Source organism: Barbus barbus (assembly GCF_936440315.1).
Source record: "Barbus barbus genome assembly, chromosome: 10".
Taxonomy (NCBI): domain Eukaryota; kingdom Metazoa; phylum Chordata; class Actinopteri; order Cypriniformes; family Cyprinidae; genus Barbus; species Barbus barbus.
In genome coordinates, this window is record NC_136738.1 from 2,042,245 (window position 1) to 2,065,363 (window position 23,119).

The 23,119-nt window shown below is 40.0% G+C and overlaps 1 protein-coding gene across 1 annotated transcript in view; it reads right to left on the reverse strand.

Annotated features, from left to right (window-relative positions):
- The window catches only part of myo10l3 (myosin X, like 3), a 75,080-nt gene that overhangs the window by 41,740 nt on the left and 10,221 nt on the right, over positions 1-23,119 (reverse strand). The window contains exons 2-10 of the mRNA XM_079427859.1: positions 13,142-13,240; positions 5,216-5,374; positions 4,309-4,496; positions 3,025-3,159; positions 2,802-2,940; positions 2,630-2,714; positions 2,436-2,542; positions 1,854-1,983; positions 660-778 (exon numbers count right to left, since the gene is read on the reverse strand). Of these exons, the coding sequence (XP_079283985.1) occupies positions 660-778; positions 1,854-1,983; positions 2,436-2,542; positions 2,630-2,714; positions 2,802-2,940; positions 3,025-3,159; positions 4,309-4,496; positions 5,216-5,374; positions 13,142-13,240 (1,161 nt within the window). The remainder of the gene's footprint in view (positions 1-659; positions 779-1,853; positions 1,984-2,435; positions 2,543-2,629; positions 2,715-2,801; positions 2,941-3,024; positions 3,160-4,308; positions 4,497-5,215; positions 5,375-13,141; positions 13,241-23,119) is intronic.

A 23,119-nucleotide genomic window follows, 5' to 3' on the forward strand; every position in this document is an offset into this window, starting at 1 on the left:
CCAAGTCTGTCACAAAGGCCAGGGTCCGTTCTACATGCTAGATGAGATTTATGGGATAATGTGGGTTGGGGTCTCTTTATTCTTTGTATGCTTACCCCCCCCCCCCCCCCCCCCCCCAAGCCTTTGATTTTGGTTCATTTGTGGAAAAGAGGAATTCTTAAGAGTACATTTTGAAAGCTCTGCACTTGTGCAACATTGACTGTCTCTTGTGTTTACCGTGCATATTTGTGTAATAGACTGCCCCCATTAGGCGGCTGCTAACCGCTGTCTCCACACTCGGCCTCTATTGTGTTGCTTCTCATGAGATCTTTATCACTGAGTTATTATAGCAGGAATACAAGGGGACAAAAAAACAGGAAATGGTACCAAGTCACGCAAAGACGCTTTCTACACAGGCGTATGGGTGTGAGCATGTTTTTAATGACGGTCTGACAGTAAATCTGGGGATGCAGGAAAACATGTGTCTGGACACACTGAGGGCACAGCACAGACATGCCACAACATGACGGCTAAAGCAAAAAAACACTTTTTGAAAGCACTTCCCAAACTTATGCCAAAATGTAAAGAAACCAGATATAATACATAGATCTTATTTCTAGACAGACATGCCGGTGCACTATACAACATCACAAAAAAGGATGGACATCCTGGTTCCTTACCTGTTCCACAGTTAGAGGCGAGCAGATCTCTTCTCCTCTCAGGATCATGGACCGCTGAGTCAGAACCTCAGACAGCTGAAAGGAGTCGAGTCCCAGCAGATCACTGACGACACTGACCACTGCCATTCAAATAAACACAACGTATAAGCCTCCACAACATGGAAAGTGTTTATGCATACACAGTTACTGATGATCTTCAGTGATATTATATATATTTTAAAGTAAATATTCCATTATTTAATATGCAAACATTTTATAAATGTAACGCATATTCCACAGTCTTTGTATAATAAATGTACATTAATTTATCATAAAAAGTTCAAATATCTGTGAAAGTAATGGCTGATTTTTTATTTAACTATAGTGCAAATTGACCAGTTATATTTATGTCTTCAGTTTATTTTTGGAAATAACTGGCTCAAATCAAGACCCAATTACATATTTCAGGATGCATTGCATTCATAAGATAAAGAACTGTAATCAAACCTACTACGATTCAAAACTTTTATTAAGCAATGACCCATTAAATTGATCAAAACAGTAAAGACATTTAAAACATTAAAAGATTTCTATCAAAAATGCTTTCTATTCATCCAATAATCCTGAAAGAAATGCTTCCCAGTTTCCATAAAAATACTAAGCAGCACAACTGTTTTAAACATCAATGATAATAATAAAAAAATGTTTCTCGAGCGCCAAATCCACATAGAATGATTTCTGAAGGATCGTGCAACACTGAAAACTGGAGTAAAATTCAGCTTTGCCATCACAGGAATAAATTACATTTTATAAATACATTGAATAGTAATTAAACACCTATTTTAAATTGTAATAATAACCTTTGGTCTTTATTCATTGTGACTGCAAGGAAATATGCAACCAGTAGAGTTGATTTTTTGAGAGTTTGTATTTTTTTAATGAATCAAGTCTTTTGGAACTGCTCCAGCATTAAGACAGGTTAGTGAGGTTAGTGACCCATATGAAGTGCAGTTATCAGAGTCAATTCTGACACGTTGAAGCATGCCTCTACACGCTCTCCTCAGTGAAGGCCTTTACTCTTAGCTCCTGACAGATAAAATATAGGCTGATATTGTGTGCCAGGACTACAGGCGGTATTTAATAGATCCTTAACTATTAAAAAAGCATGTATAACACGCTAGCTATGCTTCTGACAAATGCTGATTTGCTTCGAACCTCCTTTAGTGGTGATCTGAGCACCCCCTGCAGTCATGAACTCGATGTTGCCGATCTGTAAGACCCCAGAGAGCAGCTTGAAGACATCACGGATCTCTTCCTCAGTGAATTCCATCACCTTCAATGCTTTCTACAGTCATTACAAAGAAAAAGACACAAGCATGCTTTATTTGACAGATATAGCAGACATCGAATTCTTAAGGGAAAGAGAGGAGGAAATGGGATCTGGACACATTATGCTTACTATGATCACAGAGGTCACTCATACCTGACCAATAAGTATAAATAAGAAAATATAGAATAACTGGAGTCCTTCTGGACAAGATACAGATAAGAGATGATGTGGTGCCCTCTAGTGGACATTTATTAAAGCCTGACTTCATGGTATTGAAGAGACCAAATTTAACATTTCTGTAATTTGCTCACTTTCATGTTCTTCCAAACCCATAAAACTTTGAGGGTGAGTAAATGATGACTGAATTTTCATTTTTGGGTGAAACGCCTCTTTAACCTCTTTTTGTCCATGAGAAAAGCAACTGTTTTGGAGTCGAGAATGCTGTTACACACACAGTATTGACTCACCATCACACTATCATAGAGGTGCTTGTCATCCAGGCTTCTGTCTTTCACACAGCCGGACTGGTTGAGGTAATGATACGCCTCGGGGGAATCAGCCAGCATGTACATTTCTGATGGAAAGAACACAGGGTTAATATATACCACAATGCAGTGGTCAAAGAAATAGTGCCACCAAAAACATAACGCACAAATCTGACCTCTTTGTTCATACTTGGCACCTGACAACAATGCATAGAAAATATGGTAGTTCCTCTCTCCCGGATTCTGCCGCACAACTCGATTCTGGAATGTAATGGCATTTTTAAAACACAAAGCATTTAATACAACTGCTATAAACAGGTATAATTTTAAGAAATGCATAAAAGATACCTTTTCAAGTAAATAATCAATAATACAGCCACCCTGGATATGTCCACTCTGAGAGAAGTGAAGCTGAATGAACTTGCCAAAGCGACTGGAGTTGTTGTTGTAAACGGTTTTTGCATTTCCAAACGCCTCCATTATTGGACTGGAGAGAAATAATGGGTGTTAAAATGGAAAGAGATACAACAACATCTGTAGAACAGAGCAGGTGTGATAGAGCATGTGTGACCTGCTCTGTACGATGGCCTGCTCGACTCTGGTGGTCCTCTCTGAGAGCGGAGACCCTGTGGATTTCTGACTCATAACGGACAGGAACGTCAGCAGCAGTTTGGTGCTCTCGGTCTTCCCAGCACCACTTTCTCCACTGAGAATAAATACACATGAAGCATACATAAAACACATTTTGTCTGTGGGTTTTTTTTTGTTAGTTTTTTTTGCTATTATGCTCACAAGACTGCATTTATCTGATCAAAAATACAGTAAAAACAGTAATTAAATTAATTACAGCTGTTGTATTTGAATTTATTTCTGTGATGGTAATGCAGATTTTTCAGCATCATTACTCCAGTCTTCAGTGTCACATCCTTCTAAAATGCTGATTTTCTGCTCAAGAAACATTTATTGTCATAATTGTTGAAAACACTTGAGCTGCTTAATTTTTTTTGAGCAAACTGTGATTTTTATGTTGTTACGATACTTTGAAAAATGTAAAGTTCAAAAGTATTTATAACAATAAATGTCTTTACTATCACTTTGGATCAATTGAACATATCCCTGCTAAGTAAAATGTATCATTTCTTTCAAAGAAAATCTTACTGACCCCAAACTTTTAAATGGTATTTAAAACAAATTGCATACAGCCCCAAACCCTAAATGTAGTAATATCTGCTCCTGAATGGTGAATAAAGGTGAATTCTCTCACCACATTTATTTTAGCCAAACTTTAAATTTTAGCCAAATTACTGAAGAAGTGCACAGAGACTGGTGGGTCAAATATTCCTCTCCACTTCCTGTGAAATGATACTTGTTCTATGTGCATTTCCCTTACAGCTGTGCAATCTCTCACAATACCATTAACTCAGTTTTTGATAATTATGGCCAAATACAATGTGAAGAACACTTCACACAGCACTATTAGGCAATTGGAACAAACCCACAATCATTCCAAGTGCTCACTTCAGAGGTCTTCTGATTCCAAGCTGCCACTAAGCAAATAAAACTGACCTCTGCCCTCCATGCCAAGATGAGTTATATATAACCTTGCAGTATAAATCAAACGTAATCCATTTCTAGATTCAGCGGTCGCACTCTGATTGGATTACAGTCCTATGGAATATCAGATGATGAAAACACCCATGCACATCAGTCATATTGTGTGCATTTGAAAAGCACAAATCACCAACAGCAGTCTAGTGAGCTTTATATGAAGAGGATCTGATTAACTGCCCATTAAATTTACCAATCTGATAATAATGCCTTTAAAAGAAGCAGCTTAAAACTAGAAGCAAGTTACCTGATGAGCACACACTGACTGTCATGTCTCTTCCACAGACAGCGGTAGCACTCATTGGCCACAGCAAAGATGTGTGGAGGTAGTTCACCCAGGTGATGTCTGCTGTACACATCCACTGCCTCGGTGTCATACAGACCTGATATCTGCTTATAAGGGTTCACAGCCGCCAGGATGGAGCCAATGTTAGTCTGCATATGAGAACATACAAGTTTGATCTTACACTGTGTGATGCTTAACATGGAGTGTTCAGCCTTGGAAAAAATAATATCATTATATCATCAATGGTTCAAAAATGTCCAAGTGCTGATGAATGTAGTTATATCTGCGAAACATGATAATGGTATGTTTTCTCATACATATATCTAGCATCACATGGATTCTACACACTACATATTTCAACAGAATTCAAAAAAACTAAATGAATATCCATCAATAATTGCTTCATTTGTGCTTACAGTTATTGATACACGGAAAATTCTGCACAGCATTCAACTCAGATTAAACACAATTAAGGTTCAAAAAACAAAGTTATTTTGAGGCACAAGACCTCTCAAAGCACAGACTGTTCCATTGTTTACATGAAAACACTGCAAATTCCTATTTGAATGTAATGAAGAGAATTAGTGTTTGTGTCTGTGGACCTACTTAACCATATTTTGGAGACACATTTGTACCCAGAAGTGACCTAATTCTGATAAACCCTCTTTTTGGGGACAGTACTCATTTGTAAGAAAAAGTCAAAAAATTATTGTAATTAATGTTTTTTGTTTTGTTTTATAACTGTAAAAATGCAGAATGTTCTCTCTTAGGGTTAGTGCGTGGGTTAAGTTACAGTGTTTATAACCAGCTATACATAAAAACAAGAGAAGTCTATGCATGCCTATTTATTTTTTTAAATGAAACTTACATAAATGTGGTCCTTCTGGTATCGCAGAAAGAGGTTGTGCATGATGGCGGCCTCATGTAACTCGGCCAGAGTGGACATGTCCTCCACTCCACTGATGCTGGTGGGATGCATGGGGAAAACCTTGAGCCTGTTCACCTCCCCCTGATCCAGAGTTATCACCTTCAACACACAAAATCACACATTCAATGTGACTATCAACGCACGCTGTCAGCAGAGGAATAACAGTGAACATTAAGTGTTTTCAGATTAACCAGAAAGTGTTCAGTTCAATGATCACATGATTGACAACTAAATATGCATTCCCAAACGGCACATCAGGAATCCAAAGAGTGAAGAAATTAGCTGTGATTTATGCTGCTATGAATCAACAGGCGAGGCTCATTTACAGCAGTGTATGCGTGGGCATACTGTAGCTTGTTTTACTAATGCGTCCGGACCTGCTCCATCTTTCTGCCAAGTTGTTTCACATTCCTGAAACCATACCCCCCATGACATCCTCACAGCGCTCCTCTCACTTTCACTGTCCTGAGCACTTCTTCCACGACCTGTCCTCAGAAATCCTTGGACACACTACATCATGTGAGATCACAAGGCTGGCGTCTCCATTACACATAACATTTGAAATGGTTCTCTTTTATCTACCAAACTGACATTGAGGATTTCATTTATTTGCTGAATCATACAGACATTATCTAGTGTATCTGTCATTTTTCACTGATTTATAAGCAACCCACACATTGAGGTTTGCATTAAAGTGCCCCTATTATGGGTAATGAAAGGTTCATATTTTGGTTTTGGGAGTTCCCAACAACAGGTTGACATGCATGCAAGGTCAAAAAACACTTTCATTGTCTTATAATATGCATTTATTTACCTTACTTTCTCAACGATTCGCTCAACGATTCATTTTTCCAAGCCCCTCCTTTGCGTGACGCTAATCTGCGGTGATTGGTCGATTGGTCTCATTTTCATTTCATCTCGCCTGTAATGCCTGATAAAGCAGTGTTTGTGAGCAGTGCTGCTTTGTGTACAGCATTACTGGGGAAACAGCTATTTTTACTACTCCAAAATTTGCATTTTCATTCAGACCAACGCTGAAAGACCAACAAGTGTGCAGGCAATATGCTAATGTTTCATGTTGACATCAGTATGAAACGGCTTGGGATTCGTTTTAAAAACAACTCGTTTCAATGATTCAGAGTCGACTCTTTCTTTTGAGAGACAATAACTTTATACACGGTCTGCTTTCAGATTTAAAACTTTGCAGGATGTTTTCATTATCTTAGAGCTGTGTTACACACTGCATGAAAGGTCATTTTCTAAAATCTATAATAGGGGCACTTTAAGGTTATATAGGCAAATATTTGGGCTACATAAATCTTCAAGTAAATGTCCAAATAATTGGTCATATTATATCAGAATAGAAGTTTATGAGCAGATACCAGTGAATGTTGGATTAGAATACGAAGAGACAATGATCCCCATTTTCTTATGAAAGACATATAAACAGTCTAACAGACAGCAAAAGTCTGATATTTAGGTGGAAAAAGTGTAATTATTGGAGCTTGCCAAGGTGTTGTTCATATTTAAGGTCCATATTTAAACTTGGGAAAAAATTGTATTTAACTGTGGCACTTGTTCTGCACCGTTCCTGCTCAGTGTTGTTATTGTTAACTGAAAATAAAACTATTAAAAATCATTTTTGTTCACTGAAATAAAACAGAAATAAAATCAAATATAAACATTAGACGATTAAACCAAAAACTTGTACCTTTTAATTTTTTTTACCTCAGCAACTAAATGAAATTAAATAAGTTGAAGTCCTAAAATTACTAAAACTAAAAGCTAAATAAACAGCTAAAAATAGAAATATATCATATAATAATGTAATAGAAAAGCTAATTAGAAATACAGATAAACATAAAAAACATAACATACTAAAACAAATTAAAATTAAAAACTGGAATTCTGAAAATAAAATAATTATTTTCAAATATAGAATATATATATATATATATAAAAACTGTATATATATATATCATTGTGGCTTATCATTGTGGCTCGTCAGGCCTGTCTCCAGACAGATGAGCTTAATTGATCAGACATGACAGGAAGGAAACAGCACTTTGACAGAATACCCTCCCCATCTGAGCTAATGTGATCTCTATGGAGATATGACACCTGAGGCTTGGTTTACCAAATAAGAGTTGCGGGTGAGAATCTGTGAAGTAGTTTCATCACTAGTTCATTCTAGGAAGCACTATGATAATTATTCATTCAAGTATAATGAAGTCACTGTTGTAAAAGCAGAGCAGCTCATAGCTGTGTGAATGTGTCTAAGTTTATGTTATCGCTGTGTGACGTCTCAAACCAGACCAGGAATCTGCTGTCTATGGGTAACTTCTCAACACAGCAGGCCGCCAGACGCACTCTGGGTCAAAGTTCACACACAAAATACAAGAGTTCGAGCCATATGATCCACTAGCACACATCCAGCGCAGAGATCAAGGATGCTTAAGCAATAAAACATTCCCGCTAGAGACGAATTCTCCAAATTCCTGTTCATGAGATGCTCGCTCCTACCACTAAGGCCAAACAAACAGCCTGGAGGTTGGAATAACACTCGGTACATACACAAGGGGAGGGAAACATGACAATAAATGTGTCTCAACCAAACATTCACAGAAGGAGGTGAGAGGCAGGGCTGTCATTACGGGAGGGTGAGCAGCAAACTGGGCCATGTGGTTGACTCAAGAGTATGGGTGGTGGACCCTCCATAAAAATGGTTTAAAATGAATTCAATCAACAGCCCTAATTATAGGGTCTCTTAAATAGTTAGTACACCTAAATATCATTTTTTCACCACAAAAGGAAAAATTAAGTCAAACTAAACTACAACAAATTTTTAGACTGATTGTTTTTTTTTTTACAAAATTAAAAAACCCATTTAATCCATCCAAGTGCACACACACACACCGTGAACACACACCCGGAGCAGTGGGCAGCCAATGCTGTGGCGCCCGGGGAGTAGTTGGGGGTTCGGTGCCTTGCTCAAGGGTCTCACCTCAGTCGTGGTATTGAGTGTGGAGAGAGAGCGCTGGACATTCACTCCCCCCACTTACAATCCCTGCCGGACCTGAGGCTCGAACCCATGACCTTTGGGTGACAGGTCTGACAATCTATCCATTAAGCCACGACTGCCCCAGTTAGATAACTAGATACCTGCTACTATTACTAAAACTATAACAACCCTGTTTTTAAATTTTATTGAAATGTGTTTATTTACTATTTTTTTTATTTATGTTATTTTATTTATTTGTATAGTCTAATATATATAAACCGCCATTCAAAAGTTTGGGGTCAATAACTAAAATAAATAACAATAACAAAATACTTTTACTAAGCAAGGATGCATTAAACTAAACAAAAGTTACAGCCATACAAGACATTTATAATGTTACAGATTATTTATATTTCAAATATATGCTGTTCTTTCTATTGATTAAAGAATCCTGGAAAAAAAAAGATGTATCAGGGTTTCCACAAAAATATTAAACGGCACAAATCTTTTCAAACCAAATCCACATTTTAGAATGATTTCTGAATGATGAAATATACTGAAATAGAAAGCAATTATTTATTAACCAATTAAAAATGTCATAATTTCACAATATTACTGTTTTTACTGTTTTTTTAAATCAAATAAATGCATAAATGCAGACTTTTTTGACCAAAATCTTACCAACCCCTAACTGTTATAACTTGAGCTACATTCAAACGAGACCCTTATGTCTGATAATTTGTCTCTCAAATTATATAGATAGATTTGCTTCTGTGACATCTCATTGATGTCAGGTAATATGTCTTATGGTCGTGTAACACAATTAGAGGGACATGACAACTGACTGAGCAGCACGACAGCTACAAAGTAAACAGTGAACAGAGAAAATGGCCTACAGAGCAGGTGAACATTTAAAACATAATGGAAGCTGTCATACAAGAAAACACAAATGCTATCATTTGTTCTGAGCTTATTTTAAAGCAACAATATGTTACAAAACATAACCGAATTAATTGTCATTATATTTGTGAGAATATTGCAAGACAGCAGTAGAGTGTACTTAACGTCTATGATCATCTGCTTGCCCCAGGTTAAAGTGGCCTGCTGTGCTCAGCAAATGGACACATGGCAAGGAGTCAGCTTGTCATTAGCACATTACAGGCATTCAGACAGGACAATGGGTGTCAGTGTTGACAGTGTGCCAGAAAACGGGAATATCACCTCTGGTTGCTAAGCAATGGACCAGCCCTGGGAGTATTGGGAATCCTGATGATGAGGTCATCAATAAAACATGAGGAAAAACAACCACTGCAGTCAGTTTGAAAAATGATGCACTGTACTAGATAAATAAAAGGAATTTCCTGGAGCTATTATTTGTGTTCCAGTATGCAATCACTGGTAAGACACTAAATTTCCAGTGGTTTAGCGGAACTGCTTCCATTGTCCATGCAGGTTTATCTCTCTTCCTCAGCAGCAAGACTTCCTCAGTGATTATGCATTAGGAATTATAGTGAATCTTCATTTAATTTTGCACGACTTGCATGAGAAATGACATATTCCTTCCTTTAAGTATTGTACACTTCAAATCCTATAGCATTCAATAAATGCTTTCATGCTCTTCCAAACACCAAGTACACATGCAACATCAATGCACTTATGTGAGCACCAACATGCTCCCCTACACGTGCATGTGCATGTGAAGCCATCTGCTAAATCCATTGATCTACAGTTATTAAGCACACAATCAATGTTTTCCTAATGTGGCCTTTTCACCGAGGGCAGCGCCGCTGACTGATGCACCATTGTGACTAAAAGAAAGCACATAAAAAGTACTCTATGAGAGAATTAATAAATATAATCTCTACAGTGCATTTTGGAAGGCCTGTGTTCAAACTATGCACAGATAATTTTATGCTGTAATTAAAATATACTAATAGTAAATATACTATTATAGTATAAAAAACATACTATTAAATAAAATGAATAAATTCTAATCTAACTCAGCCTTTCGTGTATATAATTCAAATTGTTAGTTTTTAAGTGAAGGTCTGTAATTAAGAATAACTGGCATATTTGTTTCTCTGCTCTTCCGTGCAAGTGTGCTGCAGGAGGCTTTGTGTTTGAAGGACCACACCCTGCTGTATTATTGAGCATGGCCTGTATGAATATGCATGATGTGGGTGGGGTCTGGAGGACAGGGACGGCCCAGTAAGTGAACAGACACATGAGGGCCTCTGAAATGGCTATACTCTTCACAGGAAGCAGTCTTCTCTCAACCCATCCGCTGTACCAGCACTGAGTCACACCCTGCCCAAAGCAATCCCAGAAAAACACAGGGTTTGCTTTACAAAACACTAACTACAGGCTTAGTGAAAGCCAAGAGTCTATAATATGCTGCTAACTGCGTTAAAACCATTTTAAGTCTAAAATTGTTACAAAAATAGCTTTACTGTACAGAATTAATACATCAGTCATTATTCAGCTTTACATAAAAACACAGATAAAGACCAAAACAGATCAAATAAAACAAACAGAAGAATAGCACGAATGACAGAACGACAAACAGACAGACAGACAGACAGACAGACAGACAGACAGACAGACAGACAGACAGACAGACAGACAGACAGACAGACAGACAGACAAACAGACAGACAGGCAGGCAGACAGACAGACAGACAGACAGACAGACAGACAGACAGACAGACAAATAGACAGACAGACAGACAGACAGGCAGGCAGGCAGACAAACAGACAGACAGACAGACAGACAGACAGACAGACAGACAGGCAGGCAGGCAGGCAGGCAGGCAGACAGACAGACAGACAGGCAGGCAGGCAGGCAGACAGACAGACAGACAGACAGACAGACAGACAGACAGACAGACAAACAGACAGACAGACAAATAGACAGACAGACAGACAAACAGACAGACAGACAGACAGACAGACAGACAAACAGACAGACAGACAGACAAACAGACAGACAGACAGACAGACAGACAGACAGACAGACAGATAGATCAAACGAAGATAGAACAAACAAATTATAGAGTGAATGAACAATAGATATAACTATAGAATGAATGATAGACAGGATGATAGATAGAACAATAGATGGATAGATAGACTGTATGACTCTGGCCAGAGGAAGTTGTTCTTCTGGAGCCTAAGCTCAACCTTCACCCCAGACATGAGCAGTGTGTCAGTGTAGTGTTAAGTCTCTCCACACCTCACTGAACTCTACTCACACACACCTTCCTGATCTCTGCTGACCCCTGCTTCACCATGGACGCCACAGTAAGCTTGTTAAATAAAACATGTGATGGAGTCCCATGCACTTACACTTTACTATGCAGTTTTATGAGTCAGGTGCTGCACTGCATGATGGGAGTCCTGTAAGAGTCTAACTTGCAGTTTGGGGTGTTAACACTTGGAAATGAAAGATATCATTTTTCATGATCAGGTGTAGTTGGTGTCTTCAAATCCCTCTCTATGGTCACATAACGTATACTTGGCTGAATTTGAACTGAACAGACACACAAATTGCACAGAGTAGAATTAATTTATGTTAATTCATATAGAAGAATTTCAGTATGTGCAATAAATCCAGAATTTAAAAACTGACAGTTTAAAGCATTACGTGAAAACTCAAGTGCTCATCAGTGCAAATGACAATCAGTCTAATTGGAACTGGGATAGTAGAAAAGAAATCAATTTATACTATAGCTGTATGTTCAGAATGACACACACAGATCACTAATATGCATGCAAATTCATGGAAGGCTTCCTGTAGTAACATGGTCCATAAATTCTGTCAATATGTTACAAAGAACCTAATTTTCTTCCAAATTAGGCATATAAACAGGACTAAAGACAGATTAAACACAGAGAAAGAAGTAATGGAAGAGATCTGAAAGAACTCTCTTATGCTCACAAAGTTTGCGTTAATTCGAGCAAAAATACAGTAAAAAAAAGTCATATTGTAAAATATTACTAGAATTTAAAATAACAGTTTTTTATGTATTTTGAAAAATTATTACTGTGATGGCCATTACTTCAGGCTTCGGTGTCACATGATCCTTCAGAAATCATTTGAATATGATTTTATGCTCAAAAAACATTTCTTATTGTTATCAATGTTAATGACTGCTGTGCTGCTTAATATTTTTTGGAAACCGTGATATATTTTTCCCAGGATTCTTTGATAAATAGACAGCTCAAAAGAACAGCATTTATTTGAATAGAAATCTTCTATAAATGATTATTATTTACATTCACTTTTGAACAATTTAATGCATCCTTGATGAATAAAAGTATTAATTTATTTAAAAAAAAATGTTCCCTCGACTTTTTAAGTGCATAAAGAGACAAGTGTATAGTGAGAGAAACAGACGTAGATAGACGTAGACTGATAGAAAGAGATGGAGTGTATCAAATGAAGTCATAAACATATGAGCCCAACAGTATATCACATTCATGCATTCTGAAGTACCAGAACAAAGCATACAGCCTACATGTTGACACACATCTGATAAATATATTCTGACCTGCATTCTCATTGTGCTACGAGAACAGGATTTCCTCCAGACACAAAGATTTAACAGAGGGCCATACGGATTAAACACACTGGCTAAACTTGGCTCTCTTATGGACATTCCTGCTATTCATTTCAAAGGTCAAAGCATACTATACCTGCACAACCTCACACAATTAAGACCTTTACGTTTATCTCTCTCAGACAAATGGGCAGCTGAATTCATTAAGAATCTAATGGCAAAAACAATGGCACAAGCCTGTTTAGTCATGAAATACTCCTTTAAAGATGTTTCCTAAATGTGTTTTCAGCAGACGGTCTTTCTTACCTCTCCATAGTCTGTGGTGAGGATGAGGGTCCGGTCATCACAGCAGCTGACGGTGGAGGGCAGGAGCTGCTCCTTATCCCGCACCCACACACAAGCTCCCTAAAAGACAGACAGACTGTATGAGACACTAAACACAGCAAACCAATCAAGTGAAGCCATAAAAAGGCACAAGCATTAAAGATATGCCCTAAGAAGACAGACATTTCCCTCCTTTGCGGCAGGTACAGGAATGAAATATGTATGTATATGGAGCAGGCAACATTATGTGCTTCTAAAAAGAGCTGAGGACAGAACATGATGATACAGAGAGAATATGAGTGAGGAATTTCAATTGATCCAATAGCAATCAGCAAACTCAACCACAGCCCATCATGGTCTTTCCTTCATCATCATTAAAGCACCACAGTCATTCCATCTCGCTACGCTTTCATTTCATAGACATACAGTGGTGCACTTGACTGGAAAAAGCTCCCTCCCAATGGGTTTAAACGCACATTGTGGGCACATGGGCAGCACAGAACACTATTCATGCCAACAGCACATGCTGTAAACCATAGTAAAGCCCTTTGGCAGCACCAAACCCTGTACTTGTCTCTGCGTAAAAAGAGATGCTTGTTTCTCATGTCAGTGTCATGAAGGGGCCTTTGCTTGTGCACTCGCCGCCATAATAGGGTGTTTGGAGTGGATGCCAGGACATTGCTAAGTAGTTTCTAGGGTGCTCTGGGTGGTTGCTTACTGGCTCCAAGGCAATAAAGTCAAATCCCAAGTCTGATCAATTTGAAATGTAATGGCAAACTTGACATGACTTTTTTTCTGTGGGCAACCCAAGTTTGTTTTAGAATTACAGTCAATGGGGTCCAAAACAACATTGGAACAACAAAGGTTTGGAATGACATGAAGGTAAGTAATTGATTGATTTTTGGGTCAACTATGCCTATAAAAGTTAAGCATTTGTTCAAAATCTCTGATGATGAAAACAGCTGCAATGAAAGGGGGGTTTAGCTATGCTTTTGTCTAATTGTGTGGCATGCTTCCATGTTTTCAATCGGAAGGCCAAGAATGCAGAAATGGAGATCATGTAAAAACAGGAAGACACAAGTCTGGGTGCTAAGACCACTAGTCACTTCCTTCTGTTGTGAACCCGAACACTGTCTTAAGAGCTGTTTACACCAAGGACGACAACGACAACTATAACTATAAAGTTTTAAAAAGTGTTTTAATTCTAGAGGAAAAGGGACATTAATACCACAACTATAATAATAACAATGACGCAGAGGATTCATATGGTTGGAATCACTTACAGAACTTTTTTTTTTTTCAGCTGATGATCGATAAAAACATTGATCGCCGATCAGCATCCACCTGACTTTAAATAGCTTAAACATTTAAAGCGACAGATGACAGAACTGCTTATAATAAACAGAATAACACAAATAGAGTTATCTTTATAGTTATCACTCTTGGTGTGAATGGGCTTTTAGTGTGTATGGTGTGCCAGGTTCTGATGGCCCTCACGTTTACTCTGACAGGCATAAATCTCCACAGCGCGGCCATTCAGACGGCCAATGGAGTGTTGAGAGAGTAGTTTGTCCAACAGCACATGAGAACCAAAGGATCAATGGGAGCGGCTTCCACCAGGAAACACAAGCCCCAAGGTCAGAGCTCAGGGATATCAATCCTCATTAACTATTAATAATGACCTGACATGTGCAACAGCACTGGGTCCCGTAGGCAGTATGTGCAGGCACACGCACAATATACATCCACTCTTTCCAAAACACACGGTATGAAGATGATCATAGACATATGATACTCTGGAAAGGAGACGTGGATTATAATGAGGCCAGACACATTCAAGGTTTCAAGTGGAGGCATTCATTAAAGGGATAGTTCACTCATAAAAGAAAATTCTATCATCATTTACTCACAATCATGATGTTTCAATAGCTATTTAAACCCATTTGACTTAATTTCTTATGTTGGAAAAATGTATAAGAATGTTCATGCTACTATTTTCCAAATGGTGATCAAAGGTTGTAAAGCTCCAAAAAAAAAAAAAAAAAAAGTGGTGGTTAGATTTCAGTTTGTTCATCACAAAGCTATTGCATGACATCACATAGTGCAAAAGTTGTATGCACTTACCTGACATTTTTGGTGGTGTTTTTTTTGGTCATTTTTGGAGCTTGACAATACCTGGTCACCATTCTATTCCATGGACTTTTTTCGCAGACTGTGATGATGCATTTCCACAATAGCTACAATTATTAACATAATTTTGTTAACTTTTTAAATAAATGTAATGCACAGTTATAGCACCATGCTTTGCATTGCATTAAATTACATAAAACGAGTTTACACTGCTGTGTATACATACTGAGTGATACAAGATGATGGATCTTTCTCTCTAGTGACCACCGTAATCAATCTCTCAATATTTATTTCCTCTTTTGGAGAGTCATGGAAAGAGAGTCATAGTCAAAGAGTCATAGATATCTCTTTTGCTTTTGGAAAAAATGGGAAGACAAAAGAATCTGTTTGTTGTAGTGTCCTGTTTACTACTATAGAAGTTTGCCTTAGAGTCATCTCTTTTCCGTATGTGCCACACAGCATCATGTCCTGTATCAACAGGATCTTTTTCAGGTTTCAAAAAAAGCCTCAAAGCCTTGCTAAATGTAGCACTAATGCTTGGGGGCTATGGGACTGAGTTAAAAGGGCTTGAAGAAAAGAAGAGGTGGGGAGGTCAATCATCACACATGCATGAGACTAAATATGATTACCTCCATCAGTTAATGTGTGCCATAGGCGTTCACTGACCACAAAATACCTTTACTTACAGGAATACAATTAAAGCAAAGGGCATCTTTTTTTTTAGCTAGAATCATGGATCAGATGAGAGAGATCAGCCAGGTCTGTGCCTGGCACGAGAGGAAAATTACTTAAACACAGGACTCGGAAAAGCTGTTTCACGTGACCTGACCAAACTGAATTACATCCGAAGCAGGGTCTACGGATTTAAGAAGATCAGATGCCATTGGTATATAATTCTCATTTACAGCATTTGCACTTCATGGCACATGGCACAATTACTTGTGTTTAATCTCATAGATTAAAGGAAGTAAACACAAGAGCATTTGCAATAGTTGATTGACTGCATTAGAAGTGGTGGGATTATTCAATCTTTTTGTGTTTAATTGATAAATAATAAAATATATATGAGTGTGAATAAGACCATTAGTGCATGCAACCAACTCAAAAACAAACATACAAAAACATGAAAGTTGCAAATTAAGATAAATCACATAATCCAGCTGTATTTACCATAAATAAATGGGTATTGTGGGCACTTTAATGATTACTACATATAAATAATAAAAATAATAAAAACTGGCATGGGAAGAACTAATGTATTAACTTCTTCATGATTCAGATAACTGTGGTTCAGACTGCTGAAATCTATCATTATGTGGTGGAAGAATAAGGATTAGCTTTCATGGAATATTCAAGGATAATCTTAATGTTTCCCTAAGGAATGCTCAAATAATTACTGTTAAGCATTATGAAAAAACTGACAAAAATAAATAAACATGACCATGTGAACTTCCATATAGTTCATATAGTCAAAAATAAGACCTCAATGCAACTACTTTTCAAAGCAATCAGACTGATGATTTTGCCTGGAGAATGATAAAATGGATGAAAAATATTACATATCCCAAGCTGTATCTAGGGAGAAGATTATCATAGAAACTCTTTGACTTGGGCTAGTAAACAACCACCCTAGCAATTGATCTTTCAAGTCTACAGAGAGAAATACAGCCAAATAACAGATGTTCTCTACTCAAGGACACTCAATGTCAAGTAGCACCAAAACATGTGACTTTTCCCTCCCCTGACCCCATACAAAGGCAGAATGGACTTAGATAAATTACAGTTATAGCATCTGGCCAAGTAGAGCCATTGTGCTCAACAAACATCTTTTTCTCCAAAACATTACCTTTTTTTACTGCATTAACATGTAATGTTTTTTAGATCATGCCGAAACAGCAATGACGGGTTCTTCCTTGAGGTCCTGTACTTCACATTTATTTTGAGAGAACTCAAAGGAGAAGAAGAACTCTGAAAGTCTTATAATATGCCTACTATAATGACGACGTTTAAGACCAGACATGTTTCCACTGGCACTGCTGCAAACCGCAGTATGATGTCAATGATTAAGCGGTGAGGTTAACAGATTTTCCAGAAGCGAGCTCTATGATGCATGCCTCTGAAAGGACAGCAGTGTAAACCTGCTTTGTGCACGGGGCGTATTGTATAGGCAACAGATGGTCACAGAAACACAAACCTTCTCCACTTCCATCATTTCATCCCCTCCTTCCCCCACCTTTCCATCACCTCGGCCGTCTCAAAGCAGAATGGTCATGCTTGGGTCCCAGAGGGCAGCTGAGCGGAAATCCCTCAACAACGGCCAGCTGGGCAACTCCGAAGCAGGGTTTTGTCTGTCAAACTGCAGAGCACGTGCAAACAAAGTAACTCCTTCCTATTATATCGCATTATAGTCGGAGACATGAATCAGCTCCTTTCAGCTGGAACGCCAGTGAATCGATTAGATAGTTAACTAACTTTAGTACATATAGCATATCTTAATGATTTTATGACCAATTCATCTGTGCATGTTTTGTTTTACTGTCATTTTTAATCAGAATGTCATAACTAAATCTTCCAGTGAAACGACAGACTACTCTCTGGATTCTCCAATCATTTAGTCCGCTTAAAGCCACCTCTTTCTTACAATCGACGGCAAGCTCGCATTCAAATCTGCCTTTATCCAATTAACAACCAAGGGATAGAACCAAGCTGCCACTTTACATTTACATTTGGACGACAAAACCAGTCTGAAGTCGCTGGGGTATATTTGTAGCAATAGCCAAAAATACATTGTATGGGTCAAAATTATCTATTTTTCTTTTTTGCCAAAAATCATTAGGATATAAAGTAAAGATCATGTTCCATAAAGATATTTTGTAAATGTCCTACCATAAATATATTAAAACTTAATTTCTGATTAGTAATATGCATTGCTAAGAACTTCATTTGGACAACTTTAAAGGCGATTTTCTCAATATTTAGACTTTTTTTGCACCTTCAGATTCCAGATTTTCAAATAGTTGTATCTCAGCCAAATATTGTTCTATCCTAACACATGTATTATTTATTCAGCTTTCAGATGATGTACAAATCTCAATTTTGAAAAATTGACACTTATGACTGGTTTTGTGGTCCAGGGTCACATATGAAAGAAATAACCTGTCACTATTTCAGTTACAGTATGACGAAGTTGATGAATTAAATTCAAAAGATCTTAATACTTAACAGTAACTGTTAACTGCTAACACGGAAGAGTAAAATAGTCCCTTGCCCTTTAAAACAGAAAACACAGTTTAAAACGCTCCGTCACTCTGAACCCTCACAAAAGGCTACTGTTACCTCTGTGTGTTTAACGGTGCCAAATTTGGAGAAGATTTGCTAATTAATGAGCCTCAATCATTAATGAGACTACACAGTGCAAGGTGGCGTGTCTCTTTCTCATTGTGGCAGGAAGCCTAAGACCAAGAGTATCGAGTGATCCAATCAGCTCAACAAAAGAAAACTAATCAACGTCCACAAAATTAGATGTTATTTGGCAATTAGTCTGAAGATAATTATTTTTTTCCCACTCACACTATTACTTAGCCTGGGATGACCGATTATGCATGAGACGTCAAAAACAGAGGGACAGAGAACGTACTAGAAGTACTAGACATTTTAAGAAAACTTGTTTGAGAAGAACTCCTGTGGACTTCACAAATATCATAAAGAGTCTTTTAGAAAGCAGCTGGTCACGCTACATTTCAAAGAGATTTCTGCACACTGTTTAGATCTCAAACAGTGGCACTTATTCAGATTATCATAACAATGCTGACACCTCTGCTGACCTGTGGCTCTCCTTCAGTGCAGCTGTGCAGATGCGAAGAGCTCTTCATGTTACTGAGGGCCTCAGCTTTACTGAAGTGTAAACTGATAAAACTCTATACTGACTGACACTCAACGAGTCCTGGTTTAATCTGTAAATTGCATGACACTATGCTATATTTATTGTAATTATCTTGAGACCGTAATAGAGCAAAAAAACAACCATGCAAAGCATTTCTTTGAATTCATTCCACCAAACCTTTCTCCATCTTTAGGACTTCTACTGGTGTCAAATTCTGCCTTGTTTGTAAATGAATCCACGATAAAATGAAGTGAACAAAGGACCACTAAATGTAAAGTTCATCAAATAAAGTTTATCGTTTGGTTTCTGCATAGACCTGCATTTGCTGCTCTTGTCATTTACCCACTACATATACAATTTGGTGGGCGGGGCTAAACAGGCAGTGCTGTAGAAGCAGGCGTTATCTTCTTCTGTGGAGGCGGTTTTAGCCACACTATTACGTCATAAAGTGGCGCATTCCACAACCTGACACTTTGGCAGAATAGTGTCAATATAAGCCGTTTTTAGACTAACAAGAAAGTTTTGAGTTCTGAAACTTACAGAATGTTTTTATAGCACAATGACCTCTTATATTGTCTTTAAGCGCGCATACAGTCGTGAGTTTCTGCTCGAGGTCGGCAGAACCACATTTTTAGAGTTAAACTCCGCGCACACTGAAGAGCTGCGGGACCTCGGTCTGCTCCGAAGGCCTTCTCCATCACCGACCCCCACTACTGCATCTCGCCCGCAGCGGAGGCGCTACAAGCGGCGTGAGAGGAAGCAGAAGAGGGGTAAGCGCGGAGGTATCCGAGCTAGGCTAGCGGCCAACCCACACAAGCCAGCTATCCCCACCATCGTACTGGCGAACGTACGCTCTTTGGACAATAAACTGGACTACATCCGACTACTCCGCTCGACTCAGAGGACTGTAAGAGACTGTTGTGTTTTTGTGTTTACGGAAACATGGCTTAACAACAGCGTACCGGACTGCGCCATACAGCTTGACCAGCTAACATGCTATCGAGCTGACAGAGCTCTCGTCGAGGGAGGTAAGATCCGCGGCGGCGGGCTTTGTGTTTACATCAATGATGCGTGGTGTCGCGACGCTGTTGTGGTCTGCAAACACTGCTCACCCCTGGTGGAGTTTATGATTATTAAGTGCCGACCGTTCTATCTACCGAGGGAATATTCAGCCATACTGCTCGTTGCTGTATACATCCCTCCCAGCTCCAGCAACAACCACAGGAGTGAGGCACTAAATGATCTGTACCAGCACACCAGTGAGCAGCAGACAGCCCACCCAGATGCTTTTCTTATCTTGGCTGGGGATTTCAATCACGCAGACTTAAAGAGTGTGTTCCCAAAAATTCACCAACACATAGACTTTCCAACAAGGGGAAAAAACACTCTGGACTTTGTTTACACCACCCAGAGAGGAGCTTACAAGGCCCTCCCCCTCCCCCACCTCGGAGCCTCAGACCACATCACTGTCATGCTAATGCCTGCATACAGACCGCTCGTTAAAGTCACCAAACCAGTTCACAAACAGATTCAAGTGTGGCCGGAAGGGTCGTCAGAGGCACTTCAAGACTGCTTTGACACCACTGACTGGAATATGTTTAAACAGGCTGCCACATACAACAATACTACAGACCTCCAAGAGTACTCAGAGACTGTTACTGCCTACATCTCCAAGTGCATTGATGATGTAACAGTCACAAAGTCCATCACTGTCCGGGCCAACCAGAAGCCGTGGATGACAGGGGAGGTCTACAGACTTCTGAAGGCTCGGAACGCTGCCTTTAGAGCTGGAGATGAGGAGGGCCTGAAGACAGCTAGGGCCAACCTATCCCGCGGCATCAAAGAGGCCAAGAGACAGTACTCCAGGAGGATAGCCCATCGTTTCAGCGACAGCAGAGACACGCGGAGCCTGTGGCAGGGGATACAGACCATTACGGATTACAAGCCCCCACCACAGACCTGTGACAACACCATCCCCCTGCTGAACGAGCTGAATGCCTTCTTTGCTCGCTTTGAGGCACAAAACAGCACCACTGCACAGAAGACTCCACCTCCTCCCGGCGACCAGGTGATGACGCTGTCCCCGGACAGTGTGAGGAGATCCCTCAGCAGGATCAATGCACGCAAAGCTCCGGGTCCTGACAACATTACTGGGCGTGTACTGAGAGACTGTGCAGTGGAACTCACTGAGGTCTTCACAGACATCTTCAACATCTCACTAAATCAGGCTGTTGTCCCCACATGCTTCAAAGCTACCACCATCATTCCAGTCCCTAAGAAGTCATCTCCATCCTGCTTCAATGACTACCGTCCAATAGCACTCACTCCCATCCTCATGAAGTGCTTTGAACGGCTAGTCTTGCACCACATCAAGTCTGTCCTCCCCCCCTCCCTGGACCCCTTCCAGTTTGCATATAGGTCCAACCGCTCGACCGATGATGCCATCACCACTGCCCTCCACCCAGCCCTCACACATCTGGAGAAAAAAGACTCATATGTCAGGATGCTGTTCATAGACTTCAGTTCAGCATTCAACACAATCATCCCTCAACAGCTCACTCACAAACTGGTCCAGCTGGGGCTCAGCACCTCTCTGTGCAACTGGCTGTTGGACTTCCTGACCGGGAGACCTCAAGCAGTACGGGTCGGCAGTAACACATCCAGCACCATCACACTGAACACTGGGGCCCCCCAAGGATGTGTGCTGAGCCCCCTCCTCTTCACTCTGCTGACCCACGACTGCACACCATCACACAACTCCAACATTTTCATTAAGTTTGCGGATGACACGACTGTGGTGGGTCTCATCAGCAACAGAGATGAGACAAACTACAGGAGCGAGGTGAGCCGCCTGGCCGGGTGGTGCAGTGACAACAATCTCTCTCTGAACGTGAAGAAGACAAAGGAGATTGTTGTTGACTTCAGGAGAGTACACACTCAGCATGCCCCTCTGACCATCAACGGTGCGACTGTGGAGAGAGTGAGCAGCACCAAGTTCCTGGGTGTGCACATCACTGAGGACCTCTCCTGGACTAACAACACTGTAGCACTGGCCAAGAAAGCACAGCAGCGTCTCTACTTCCTCCGCAAACTCAGAAGAGCCAGAGCCCCGGCCCCCATCATGTGCACCTTCTACAGAGGCACCATCGAGAGCATCCTGACTAGCTGCATCACTGTGTGGTATGGCGCTTGCAACGCATCCTGCCGCAAGTCACTTCAGCGCATAGTGAGAGCAGCTGAGAAGATCGTTGGTGTCTCTCTCCCCTCCCTCCAGGACATCTACAGCACCCGTCTCACCCGCAAAGCCCTCCGCATTGCAGGCGATCCCACCCACCCGACACACAGCTTCTTCAGTCTGCTGCCATCAGGGAGGAGACTGCGGAGTCTCCAGGCGAGGACCAGCAGACTGAAGGACAGCTTCATACATCAGGCTGTCAGGAAGCTGAACTCCCTCCCGTCCTTGCCCCCCCTCCCCTCTTTCACCCCCATTTAACACAGCAACACACTAGGAACTCTGACTCTGTGACACCCCCCCCCCCCCCCCCCCCCCCCCACCGACCAACAACTGTAACCGGCACCTGTCACGTGTGCAGCATTGGCTGATCACTACCCATCCAACATTGACTGCAAATTACCTCTTCGGGTAGTCTGACAAAAACTATCCGAACAGTCTCTTCGACTTGTCACTTTAACAGACTGATAAGCTCTTCTTGCACTACACTCATAACAAAACAAAACATCTGCACAGTTTTGTTTTTGTTTTTGTACATTCAACTGGTTTGCACTCCATCTATTCTGCCATGTGCCTTATGCACTTTATCTATCTCTCTTGTTTTTATTTTCTACAATGTCCTCAGACTGATAAGCTCTTTTGCACTACAAATATATCTACACAGTGTTGTTTATTTAACTGGTTTTGCACTCTATCTGCCATGCGCCTTATGCCA